This window comes from Nicotiana tabacum, chromosome 9, assembly GCF_000715075.1.
Source record: "Nicotiana tabacum cultivar K326 chromosome 9, ASM71507v2, whole genome shotgun sequence".
Taxonomy (NCBI): domain Eukaryota; kingdom Viridiplantae; phylum Streptophyta; class Magnoliopsida; order Solanales; family Solanaceae; genus Nicotiana; species Nicotiana tabacum.
The window spans coordinates 108,970,062-108,983,855 of record NC_134088.1 but is presented as its reverse complement, the minus strand read 5'-3'; the positions used below and the strand labels follow the sequence as shown (position 1 = coordinate 108,983,855).

The following is a 13,794-nucleotide window of genomic DNA, read 5'->3' as shown; positions in this document are numbered from 1 at the left end:
ATTGACTATTCCAGTGCACCACACATTTTATTGATTTTGATGTGTTCTCCTGCAACACCTTCAGTGCCATTGGAGAAATGTCACTGATCCAAGTATTACAGAAATCCCTCATTTGTGCTATTCTTATCATCATCTTCACCCTGATCTCTTCAAGCATTATGATGATTGTCTTGTGGCTTGGCCCCAATATCCAAGAATTGAAAGTTTAAGCCATATTGTTGTCAACACTGTCACAATTGCTGAAATACTTGAAATATACCTTGCACCACCTCTCTTTGTTATAGTATAACAGGTCCTTAACTATTTTATCTCCTATTTTCTCTATGTGATCAAGGTTTTTCTTTAACTCTCAAAAGAAAGTCTAGTTTCCCAAACAATTAACTTACAACTAGGACCAAAGATAACCCCATTTTGTTGATTTCTTCTTGCTCTTACTGGTTGTTGGACTTCATCTTCACCTTCATCATAAGCAGTTTCATCAGGATCTGTTTCAAAACTAGCAGCTTCAACTGAGGGATAATATGGCTCATCTCCAGCAATCTTACCTTCTAAAGATGTCTTCTTCCTAGCTGCATACTCATCATATCCTACATCTGGACCTTTTTTACCTAACTTGGCATGTCTAGTTTGAACCTCTTTCTCTTTTCTCTTCCTTCTATGCACCTTTTCCCTCTCTTCTCTTAAATTCCTATACTCCTCATCAACATCACTACCATATTCTTCTCCCCTTCCTCAAACAGCTCTTCAATTTCTAAATTTGTACTATGGTCACTGCTTTCTACATCAGTTTCAACTAATGGAGTATAATCAAGATTAGAAGGACCACTCTCATCCCCACCAGGCACATTATCAGCAACAGAGATATTATTTTGTGGTTCTTCAAACCCTACACCTTCACTGCCCTCAACACTTTGATTTTATCTCTTTATCAAAAGACACACTAGATTCCCCACACACATGGCTTACATATTCAATAGCTGGAGGGACTACTAATGCTTCATAAACAAAGTGGGACACACACATTTCAAATTTATTCCCATTTTTTAATAGAAGCACAATACCCATAATATCCCTATCTGCTAATTTTTTTTACCAAAGTGCTAGAATTAGGCGGTCTCACATAAATGTCACATGTTTCACAATTATACCCATTTTCTTTCACATAGTCTACAAACTCAAAATACAAAAATCTGTCAATATCAATATCAAAGTACTCTGTCATAATACCTCCTTCGTAGTTGATAGGATATTGTTGTAACTGACCTCCATGGAACATCCTCACTGTAACGAGCTCAAAAGCCATTTCTTCGAACTGAAATCAGTAAACAAGAAAAATGCCCGTAAATATTTTTTTACACTTCAAAATCGACAAAGGATTAAAGAAAACAAGAATAACCTACAAGAGAAGCCAACGAACTTCGATATCTACACTCTAATCGACGAGATTTGGGGGAAAATCGACACTAAGTTTTGACTTCATCAGCCCTTTTCTCGTTTTGTTTAAAGAGAAATGAGGTAGGATAATTTAGTCTAGGATATAAAATAAAAGATAGCGGGTCGGGTATTTTAATCGGGTGGGCTTTTAAGTAATGGACCAGATCATTAAAAGGGTTTGAGTTCATTAATGACGTGGCATCACAAGAAAGAGCGTGGCTCGCACTCGTTAGTCTTTAATTGGTATGAGGTCACGGAGGGTGGAACAAAATTCACTTGCAATGTGTTTAGGGGGTAAAAGAATACCCATTTAATTAGAGTGTTCAAACATATTTTTGGACAAGTTTAATGAGATATTTATGTATTTTGCCTATAAATTAAGATAAATGGAGTATTTGTTTTGAACGTCTCTTGAAAACTTACTCAATCAGTCAATCTTATTTATTTTCCAATCATTTTCAATTTATGTTTCTTACTTTTTTTAAAAAAAATATTTTTATTTTATAAGTAATGATACTTATTTATATAAATAATGACGTGTTTGAAACTACAAAAATTCAAAGGTTATATTTAGTATGTTATACATATGGGCGGTGCTAGGGGAGCAAAAGGATGAACTTCCTTTGCATATAATGATCAAATTTATTTCTATATATAGTAGATAATAAATTCACAACACAAACTTTTATATATCTATTTCTTTATATTTTAAATTATTTAATTTAAAATTTTAACTCTACCACGAGTTAATCACATGTTTAATTTAAGAGGATAAAATTCAAAAGTTTTATTTTCATTTTAAATTTTGTGCCAAGTGAAACAAAGACATAAATAAAAAGAGTTATTCATAATCCAAAGACAAACCCAAGTAAAGGTTGCATCCGAGCTTTTTTTTTTTTGGGGTAAAAATGATACAGTCCGTTTGTGTCCGAGCTTCAGCTCTGCAATTGCCACCCATTTACTCCCACTCCCCCAGGCAAACTCTGTTTCTCCACATTTTCCTATTTTTCGGCATACTCGATTTCTATCATACCATAATTTGCTTACTTTGTGTTTGTAGAAATGTCGCAACAGCTGACAGCTTTGCAATTGACGCTCAAAACCTTAGCTATTCAGTTGTCTCCAGACAAGGGAAAGTACTTCCAATTCTCAAGGATTGCTCACTGAAAATTCCCTCTGGACAATTCTGGATGCTTCTTGGACCCAATGGCTGTGGAAAATCAACCCTTTTAAAGGCAAACTCTCTAAATTGTTTATGTAAACTGTGCAAAATTTTGTATTTTCTAGCAAAGCTGGTTAGCATTAAGGGATTTGGGTTTTGTTCTTTTTGGGGTGAAATTATCCCAGATATTAGCAGGTTTATTGAGTCCAAATGATGGATTCTTGTATGTGGAGAGGCCAAGGAGCTTTGTGTATCAGAACCCTGATCATCAGGTGTGTCTACTGAGCTCAAAAGTTTCCATTTTTATCATTTTTATTTATCATTAGATGGCAATGCTGCCTAATCCTCTGTCATGTTCAGATTTGTGGCCGTCTTTTGTGGATTAAAATGGACGGTTAAGCAAGAATGTTTGCAATCCCCTATTGTGTTGATGACTTTTAAATTGTTGATAGCGGATGTATTGTGAGATTTATGGTCTAAAACTTGAGACTTGAGATACTTATCGCAGCAATAATAACTACTACTACACCTCAATTCCAATCTAGTTGGGTTCACCTATATGAATCCTCACTATCCATGGCGGTCCATTTATACTCGTCTCAATCCGACATTTTAAACAATAAAATAGGTTTCTTTTAATAATTGAGGCTTGGAATTTCATGGAACAACTGCAAAAGAATGTATATCATAAGGGGCACCGAGGGTGTTTCCTAACGTCGATAATTGGGTGAAAACCATGAGAGAGAAGGGTTCAAATCCTCCCCGAGACAAAAAGAGTTTGGTGATTTTTTTCCATCTGCGTAAGCCTTATAGGCTAGAGTTACTATGCTGGTGCAAGGTAACATGTACCTGGTGAAACTGTCGAGGTGTGCATAAGGTGGCTCTGGTGCTGCTGTTATAGAAAAAAATAAGAATGTAAATCATAATGGGACAACAGAAGATTAAACGCTTAATCTTGTATAAGCTTAATTCCAAATTAGAGAGATCAACTCCACTTCATAACAATCCAATTAATGTAATTAAGCTTTTGAGTTTCTTTCTTCGCTTGAACTATTTCTCAATCGAGTTTAGATTTGGCAAAAACTATTATTTCCGAGTTTTTTTTTCCAGCTCTTTGCGTCTTAAGGACTAATATGTCTTCATAGAACTTCTATTGTAGATCTATAGTTGGCAGAATCTGAAAAAATTCTTTAGTTTCTACACGAATTCTGGTTAAATCTGTAACTGTGTATGACCATTACTTTGGGTAGATGGTGCAGTTTATACAGCTTTGGAAAACCTCTAGGATATGTGGTAGCAAAGGCCACATCATGTTGGCATTGCACTCATGAGTCATTCAATAGCGCACGTGTCTGTCATTATTCCAAGCTCTGCATTTTATTCTTGACTTGGATTTATGATTCCACAGAGTGCGTACCTATAGAATTTCTCTTATTGATCCATTTTCCTTTTGTGCGGTAATGTACAAGGCCTCTATAACATAGCCTCATTTGCTTTTGCTATGATGAATTCACGAGGTCTCTGTGAAACAGATGATGTGCTTGGTATGGCAAAAGCAGGGAGCTAAGTTTGCCTTTTACGTGTTTTCTTAGTTTGGCTGGATGACTGGATGGTTTTATTAGTTTGTTTTATACCTAAACCTACAAGCTGGCTTTGATATGAAGTGGACTTTCCACGGCCACGTATTAAGAAAGTTATTCTGCTCTTCACTCTTAAATGTATGGGTTCTTTATTTCTTGTGCTTACAGGTCGTGATGCCTACAGTGGAAGCTGATGTTGCTTTTGGTCTTGGTAAATTGAACTTAAAACCAAGTGCGATTAGGACTAGGGTGGCAAGAGCTTTGGATGCAGTTGGGATGTCTGAGTATTTGAAAGTATGTTCTTCAGATATGATTTCCGGGGTTCCTAACAGGTCAATATAATACGGAGCTGCTCTCACGCCTGTGCTTTTGTTTACGCAATGCAGAAACCAGTTCACACTCTTAGTGGTGGTCAAAAACAAAGGGTTGCTACTGCTGGTGCTTTGGCGGAAGCTTGCAAAGTTTTGTTACTTGATGAACTGACTACTTTTTTGGATGAAACTGATCAGGTATAATCTGATACAACTTTTATGTCACTTTGTAGCATCTAATCTTTCACTTGTTATGCAAATCACATGCATGACCTACCAATGGAAAAACTGCATGCCCTTGCCGGAATGAGTAAGTGAATGAAATAGATAAAGACTGGTATCAGATGACAAAAACACTGCTATTCAATGCTAGTTGGTCGCCTCAATCCTGTTAGCCTGCTATTCAACTGTTGAAACTGTCCAACAAAACGATCTTAAATGGCATTTTCTTGAACTGAAACTGCTCAAAATTATTGTTCAGTGAAGTCCCAAGTACAGCAGATGTTCCCAAATTCGAAACTTTGTCTCATGTTGAACAGAGAGAGGTAGCATCCTCTTAGTGTCAAATATGTGGAAAGCTAGTACGACTATACTAATCTGGATTGGAATAATAGATGAATTTCTTTATCTCTTTCAACTTTTGCTAGATTGGAGTAATAAAAGCAGTGAGAAACTCCATGGATACATCTAAAGAAATTACAGCTTTGTGGGTGACCCATCGTTTGGAAGAATTAGAGTTTGCAGATGGTGCAGTTTACATGGAAGATGGAAGAATTGTCCGGCAGGGTGATGCAACTAGTATAAGGAATTTCATTCAAAATAAACTGACATCTTATGTAAACCAAATAAATTTGTAACCACTTTTGCCTCAAGCATCATAAAGGAGTGTATTATGATGCTTTCCAGGGAGCAAATACTATGTTACATTTCTTTTCTCCCCATCTCAAGTATGCAAGATGTAGTTCCTTTTCAGGTCAAATATTTGAAGGACTAAGGGTGTGTTTGGTACGACGGAAAATGTTTTTCAATTTTTCCATGTTTTGGAAAACGTTTTCCTCATGAACTCATTTTCCCTATCAAAAGAAGGGAAAACATTTTTCAATTTTTTTTTCCAACATTCTCCACCCTAATTTCCATCATATCTTTTTCGAACTTGAAATGGTATTTCGACAATTTAAAAATTAAATAGAACATATCATTATTTCGGTATCATATTGAGTTTTATATTTAATTATTAAATTCGGGTAACCTTGAAAACTTACGTCAACGAAAAATTATTGTTAGACGACTAAGAACATAACTATCATTTGTTACTAAAATTATTCTCCCATAAGAATATTTTAATAGATCATATGTTTGTCAATTTTTTCAAATTTTTTGTAAACATATATTCACTTATCAAAACTTTATCTATAGTTTTAACAAAGTAAGATTGAAATAATATTCATATAACAAAAAAATTCGAAAACCCCGACAAAACCGAACTAATCCAAACCGATATAGTTGGTTTGGGCAGTGAACAATACTTTGCCTAACACAGTTTATTTTACTTTAAAAGTTTAGCGATGTCGGAAATTTTCCAAAAAAGAAACCTTAGCTGAATTTGTGTGATTAATTTTTTGTTCTGATCACACGGGATAATTTGACATTATTTTTACTAATGCTGATCAAGGATTCAAGATTGTCCAATAGTGATTGGATTTTGCTTTAGAGAAGGCACATACAACCAAATCTACAATGGACACTTTCTCTCGAAATTGCTTAGGTGAACTATTGTTGCTCAAGGATGCAAATATTGTCGAAAAGTGAATGGATTTTGTATTGCAAAAGGCATATAGAACAATTCTATAATTGACTCCTTTCTCTCAAAATTCCTATATAATGTGCATATAAGAACAATCCTCTATATTGTATAATTTGACATACAAATTATAGTCTCCATGGATAAAGAAATCAGAGTAGCCATCTTTGTCGTCTTCCTTTGTTTTGCTACTACCACAGCTCAAACTCGTGTCAGTGGCATTCAAGAGGCTTCTAAGATGATTAATAATCGTTTTGGTAATGTTGTAAAGAAGACTCCTATCGCGAGTGGATATCTTGTGCACGAGACTGCTACTATCACTGAAAATAATGTTGGGAATACTCAGGAGGAGGCTAATTGGAAACCTAAACTTCACTAATTTTATCTGATGTTGCAAGAAGTAATTGAAGAATTTGGTTGTGTTTATAATTTCTAATAAATCCAAGTCTTGTCTATAAATAATTGTCATGTTTCAATTTCAAACTCATGCAAAATATTGTTGGTTACATTAGATTTAATTATGTTATATATTACGGTGTATACTTTTAGATAAAAGATGGTATCTTTTTCTGTTAAAATTTAAGTTCTATGTTGGGCCTCGTCTGAAGATTTTGGTGCGATGTGGCTGTTGGTAAATATAATTCCTTAAGTATTGAATTTAATCTGTTTTAAAATCAGTTTAGAGATTTTGCTTAACCGAATTAATCTACAGTTAGGTAAGCTATAGTCTTCAGCTTTGACTGAATCAGCAAGTTTTCTCGCAACCTTTTCTAAGTTCGGTGCTGAGAGGTGTACTGAATTATGGACCAAAAGAGCAGAGAAATTGAGGGCTTACCCATAAGGAAATGTGTGTAATTTTCTAAAAACAAATATTAACTAGTCTGGACCATATAGAAAATGGTTAAGCTCACATGTAGTAAAAATATAATTAAAGAGAAAAAGTTTCATTTAGTATAACCTAAACTACTTTGTCAATCTCTACTATAATATCTAAATTTTGGTTAAAGCTGTTGGGTTTTTAAGCTTAAATGTAGCTTAAAATTATTGGGTTTTAAAGCTTAAATGTAGCTTAATAGAGGGTGAATGAGAAATAGATGGAAATTTAAAATATTTGAGTTTCCCTCCTTGACAAAGGGATATTGTCCCATATTGGAAGAGGAAAAGATTTTGATGGGTATATATACAATTGCACTTCTTCTAGCTCTTAAAAAGTTAAGAAGAAGGCAAGCCTTGCGTCGTCGTCGTCGCTCGCTCGCTCGGCTTCGGCTTCGGTCAATTGATTGATTAATTTTTTGGACCAAATTTATTTGTTAATAGTAAATATTAACAGAGTCCTTTTCGGATTTGAAGAACAGTTTGCACCTCTTCAGATTTGAAGAAACAGTTGGCACCTCTTCGGATTTGAAGAGTTGCACCTCTTAAGTTTGAGCTCAACATTGGCTATAAATACCAGTTCATTCTCTCAGATTTTTCATACGAATTTCTGACTTCTCCTCCTTTCTTCTGCATTGTTTTGGATACAAACAAAGCAACAGTAAGTGTGATTTGCTACCGATCTTTGTGTTCGCTGAAACACTAGTGTTTGAAGTATCGCTACACCAGTGTATAATTCGTTCTATCCTGGGAGGAAATAATCCACAACCTTGGGTACTAGGAGGGGATTAAATTCGTTAAGTAAACACTGTGAATTCAGTGGGCTCAGATTAAATTCTGTTTCGTTTATATTTCTGTTTATATGATATTTTATCTTCTCCAGAATTATTTTACAAATACAGTTCAATAACAAGCTTAAGGAATTTAATATTTTCTGTATTTGTGTTATACTCACTATTTCTGGAGACTAAAACCTGTGCGGTTTTCTACTCCAGTGGAGATTAAAATCTATGTGATTTTAACGTTTGTTTGTGTCATTCTTTTACAGAAATGATGAATGACAACGGGAACCAGACTGTTCCTATGGTGACTGCCAATGCATCGACAAGCCGAACAACACCGGCATTGGCACCCGCAGAAAAATCCGAAAAATTTTTCGGGATGGATTTCAAGCGCTGGCAGCAGAAGATGTTCTTCTACTTGACGACTTTAAGTCTGCAGAAATTCATTAAGGAAGATGTTCTTGTTTTGCCCGACGAAACTCCAGAAAATGAATATTTTCTCGTGACCGAGTGTGGAAGCATTTTGATTTTCTATGCAAGAATTACATTCTTGGCGAACTAGAGGACGATCTGTATAATGTCTATAGTAATATGGAGACGTCAAAACAACTATGGATAGCGCTTGAAAGGAAATACAAAACGGAAGATGTCGGGTTAAAGATATTTGTTGCCGCTAAAGTTTTGGACTATAAAATGGTAGATAGCAAGTCTGTTATTACCCAAGTCCAAGAATTTCAAGTGATTATTCACGATCTCCTTGGTGAAGGTATAAGTCAAATTAATACTAATGTTGAAAGTATTAATTATATTATTTCTACTAACACAATTTTTGCTGAAGGTCTTGTCATCAATGAAGCGTTCCAAGTTGCAGCAATGATTGAGAAGTTGCCTCCTTTGTGGAAGGACTTCAAAAACTACTTGAAACACAAACGAAAGGAGATGTCCCTTGAAGATCTCATTGTTCGGTTGAGAATCGAAGAGGACAACAAAGCTGTTGAAAAGAAAGGCCGTGGAAACTCAACAATAATGGGAGCAAACATTGTTGAGGATAGAAAGAGGAAGAAGTCTTATGGACCGAAAAGCAACACAAGCAAGAAGCGGTTCAACGGAAATTGCTACAACTGTGGAAAAGCTGGACACAGATCTGCAGATTGTCGTGCTCCAAAGAAAGACAAGAAGAAGGGTCAAGAAAACATGGTTGAAAAGCACGAAGATATCGATGACTTGTGTGCTATGCTTTCTGAATGCAACCTGGTGGGAAATCCTAAGGAGCGGTGGATTGATTCTGGAGCCACTCACCATGTTTGTGCTGTTAGAGAAGTGTTTGCTATATATGCTCTTGTTGGACCCGAAGAGACGCTTTCTATGGGAAATTCTGCAACGGCCAAAATTGAATGATCTAGAAAGATATTTATGAAAATGACTTCTGGTAAGGTGGTGACCTTGAACAACGTCCTTCATGTTCCCGAGATTAGAAAGAACTTAGTCTCTGCTGGACTTCTTGTTAAGAATGAGTTTAAGTGTGTTTTTGTATCCGATAAGGTTGTAATAAGTAAGAATGAAATATTTGTAGGAAAAAGGTTACCTCACCGAGGGCCTTTTCAAGCTGAATGTAATGGTTATTGAGAATAATAATAAAATTTCAGCTTCTTCTTACTTATTTGAGTCAAATGAATTATGGCATATACGTTTGGGTCATGTCAATTACAAAACCTTGCGAAAAATGATTAATTTGGAAGTATTGCCTATGTTTGAATGCGACAAATCAAAATGTCAAATATGTGTGGAATCTAAGTATGTTAAACATCCTTATAAGTCAGTTGAAAGGAATTCAAATCCTTTAGACTTAATTCACACAGATATTTGCAACATGAAGTCAATACCATCTCGCGGTGGAAAGAAGTATTTCATAACTTTTATTGACGACAGTACTCGATATTGCTATGTTTACTTACTTAATAGTAAAGATGAAGCAATAGATACATTCGGACAATACAAAAATGAAGTTAAAACGCAACTTAACAAGAAAATTAAAATGATAAGAAGTGATAGGGGTGGCGAATATGAATCTCCTTTTGAAGAAATATGTTTAGAATATGGAATAATTCATCAAACAACGACCCCTTGCACGCCCCAATCCAATGGGATTGCGGAAAGAAAGAATCGTTCATTAAAGGAGATGATGAACGCATTGTTGATAAGTTCTGGTTTGCCACAGAACTTGTGGGGGGAAGCCGTTCTTACGGCTAACCGGATACTAAATTGAGTACCCCATAGCAAAACACAATCCATTCCATATGAAAAATGGAAAGGAATGAATCCCAACTTGAATTATTTAAAGTGTGGGGGTGTTTGGCAAAAGTGCAAGTTCCTAAACCCAAAAGAGTAAAAATAGGACCGAAAATCATTGATTGTGTTTTCATAGGATATGCGACCAATAGTAAAGCATATCGATTTCTGGTTCATAAATCAGAAAATCCTGATATTCATAATAATACGGTTATAGAATCAGATAATGCTGAATTCTTTAAAAATATATACCCGTATAAAAAGGAATATGAGTCGATTGGTGAAGGATCTAAACGACCTCGGGAAGAAACAAAAGAAAGTACATTTAATCAGGAGGATCCAAGACGTAACGTCTACTTCATTTGGACCAGATTTTGTGACTTTCTTATTGGAAAATGAGCCTCGAACATTTAAAGAAGCTATGTCTTCTTCAAAATTATTATTTTGGAAAGAGGCAGTCAATAGTAAAATAGAATCCGTATTGAACAACCATACATGGGAATTGGTTGATCTTCCTCCTGGAAATAAACCTTTGGGTTCTAAATGGAATTTTAAGAGGAAAATGAAAGATGATGGTACTATTGATAAATATAAGGCAAGACTTGTAGTCAAAGGGTATAGAAAACGAAAAGGTCTTGATTATTTTGATACATACTCTCCAGTTACAAGAATTACGTCCATACGAATGTTAGTACCATTAGCTGCAGTTTATGGTCTTGAAATTCATCAAATGGACGTTAAGACGGCCTTCTTAAATGGAGATTTGGAGGAAGAAATCTACATGGAACAACCTGAAGGGTTTGTGGTTCCAGGTAAAGAAAAGAAGGTATGTAGACTTGTTAAGTCTCTTTACGGACTAAAACAAGCACCCAAACAATGACATGCGAAATTTGACCAAACAATGTTGTCAAATGGTTTTAAGATAAATGAATGTGATAAATGTGTGTACATTAAAAATGTTCCAAATCACATAGTCATTGTTTGCTTATATGTGGATGATATGCTGATAATGAGTAATGACATTGCCAACATAAATGCGACTAAGCGTATGCTAACTAGCAAGTTTGATATGAAGGACTTGGGAGTTGCTGATTTAATTCTAGGGATTAAGATCAATAATACTCCTCAAGGTCTGGCATTGTCACAATCTCATTATATTAAGACAGTACTTGGAAAATTCAAGCACTTAGGGTTTAAAGTTGCAAAGACTCCAATTGGCGTGAATCTTGCATTAGTAAAGAACAAAGGCCAAAGCATATCACAGTTGGATTATGCTCGTATGTTGGGATGTTTAATGTATATCATGAATTGTACACGACCAGATATAGCTTGTGCTATAAGTAAATTGAGTCGATACACGAGCAATCCAGGTCAATCTCATTGGATGGCAATGAAACGAGTTTTGGGATATTTAGAACATACCCAGGACTTTGCTTTGCACTACAGTAAATATCCTGCGGTGATTGAGGGATATTGTGATGCAAATTGGATCACCGGTTCAACTGATTCTAAGTCCACAAGTGGATATGTATTCACTATTGATGGAGGAGCGGTATCTTGGAAGTCGTCCAAGCAAACTTGTATTGCCCGTTCTACAATGGAAGCTGAGTTCATAGCCTTAGATAAAGCCGGTAAAGAAGCTGAATGGCTCCGGAATTTCTTGGAAGACATTCCATTTTGGCCCAAACCGTTGGCACCAATATGCATACATTACGATAGTCAATCGGCAATTGGAAGGGCTGGGAGCGTGATGTATAACGGTAAATCTCGTCATATACGACGAAGACATAAAACCGTTAGGCAATTACTCTCTAGAGGAATTATCACGATTGACTATGTAAAGTCAAGCGATAATGTATCGGATCCACTTACAAAAAGCCTAACTAGAGAGGTAGTTGAGAAATCATCGAGGGGAATGGGACTATGGCCGAGAACAAGCCATTGTGGCGGTAACTCTACCTAGAAGACTGGAGATCCCAAGATCTAGGTTCAAGGAGATCAAACAAAGTCATTAATGACGGTTCAACATTGTCAACTAAAAGTTTGGTCCATTCTCGTGATGAGACAATGTTCAGTACCAAGGATAAAGCATTAAGGCTTTTTAATAATTTCTAAATTTGATACGGGGTATATCAAATAGTGTATCTACGGGATAACACGTTTAGGAATCACCTATGTAAGTATGAAGTGTTAGCCGCTTCAAGGGGAATTTTGTAAGGCCAATTCTCTACGCACTTATTAAACAAGGCGGTGTTCATGGCTGAAACGAACATAACAATGAGAGCCAAAGATGGTTAAGGGTTGGTTGTGTGACTTATGGTTGTCTAGGTATACACCAAAGTTCGACGGTTCAAAAATATCAAATCTACCGATTGACCGAGTATATCCGACATAAGTTCACTACGGAAAGTTCAAAGGGAAACCTACTTATCCTGATACAATTAATCCTTGCTTGTGAATCACACAGTTTTTTATGTATATTTTCGTGATATAACCATTCCCCATTCATGTGAGGGATTGTTGGGTTTTTAAGCTTAAATGTAGCTTAAAATTATTGGATTTTTAAGCTTAAATGTAGCTTAAAAGAGGGTGAATGAGAAATGGAGGAAAATTGAAAATATTTGAGTTTCCCTCATTGACAAAGGGATATTGTCCCATATTGAAAGAGGAAAAGAGTTTGATGGGTATATATATACAATTGCACTTCTTCTAGCTCTTAAAGAGTTAATAAGAAGGCAAGCCTCGCGCCGTCGTCGTCGCTCGCTCGGCTCGGCTTCGGCTTCGGATTCGGATTCGGTCAAATGATTGATTGATTAATTTTTTGGACCAAATTTATTTGTTAATAGTAAATATTAACAGAGTTGTTATTAAATATCCGATTTTTTGTAAGCGAAATATTAATATTAAATCCAAATGTAATAGTATATGCCCTTCGCTTTTTGTAAAAGACATTTATAAAACAGTTTGCACCTCTTCAGATTTGGTTGTGTGACTTATGGTTGTCTAGGTATACACCAAAATTCGACGGTTCAATTGATGGGTATATATACAATTGCACTTCTTCTAGCTCTTAAAGAGTTAAGAAGAAGGCAAGCCTCGCGCCATCGTCGTTGTCGCTCGCTCGACTCGGCTTCGTCTTCGGATTCAAATTCAGATTTGGATTTGGATTTGGTCAAATGATTGATTGATTAATTTTTTGGACCAAATTTATTTGTTAATAGTAAATATTAACAGAGTTGTTATTAAATATCCGATTTTTTGTAAACGGAATATTAATATTAAATCCAAACTTAATAGTATATGCCCTTCACTTTTTGTAAAAGACATTTACAAAACAGTTTGCACCTCTTTGGATTTGAAGAACAGTTTGCACCTCTTCAGATTTGGTTGTGTGACTTATGGTTGTCTAGGTATACACCAAAGTTCGACGGTTCAATTGATGGGTATATATACAATTGCACTTCTTCTAACTCTTAAAGAATTAAGAAGAAGGCAAGCCTCGCGCCGTCGTCGTTGTCGCTCGCTCGCTCGACTCGGCTTCGGCTTTGGATTTGGATTTGAA

At 35.8% G+C, this 13,794-nt stretch overlaps 1 protein-coding gene across 1 annotated transcript; it reads left to right on the top strand.

The window, feature by feature from the left end:
• The first annotated feature begins 2,241 nt into the window (after positions 1 to 2,241).
• On the top strand, positions 2,242 to 5,466 carry LOC107765285 (ABC transporter I family member 10). Its single transcript, XM_016583940.2, has 6 exons — positions 2,242 to 2,410; positions 2,495 to 2,669; positions 2,782 to 2,868; positions 4,345 to 4,470; positions 4,563 to 4,685; positions 5,135 to 5,466. Exons 1-6 carry the CDS (start codon positions 2,343 to 2,345, stop codon positions 5,342 to 5,344), a joined length of 789 nt encoding a protein of 262 aa, XP_016439426.1. The 5' UTR covers positions 2,242 to 2,342; the 3' UTR covers positions 5,345 to 5,466.
• Positions 5,467 to 13,794: the final 8,328 nt, after the last annotated feature.

What these genes read in the sequence shown, in the direction of transcription:
- LOC107765285 (XM_016583940.2), top strand. Translation starts at nt 2,343, where the DNA reads ATGATACAGTCCGTTTGTGTCCGAGCTTCAGCTCTGCAATTGCCACCC. An exon ending in ATTTACTCCCACTCCCCCAG is followed by an intron (nt 2,411 to 2,494) that starts GCAAACTCTGTT and finishes TTGTGTTTGTAG; the next exon opens with AAATGTCGCAACAGCTGACA. An exon ending in ATCAGAACCCTGATCATCAG is followed by an intron (nt 2,869 to 4,344) that starts GTGTGTCTACTG and finishes TTGTGCTTACAG; the next exon opens with GTCGTGATGCCTACAGTGGA.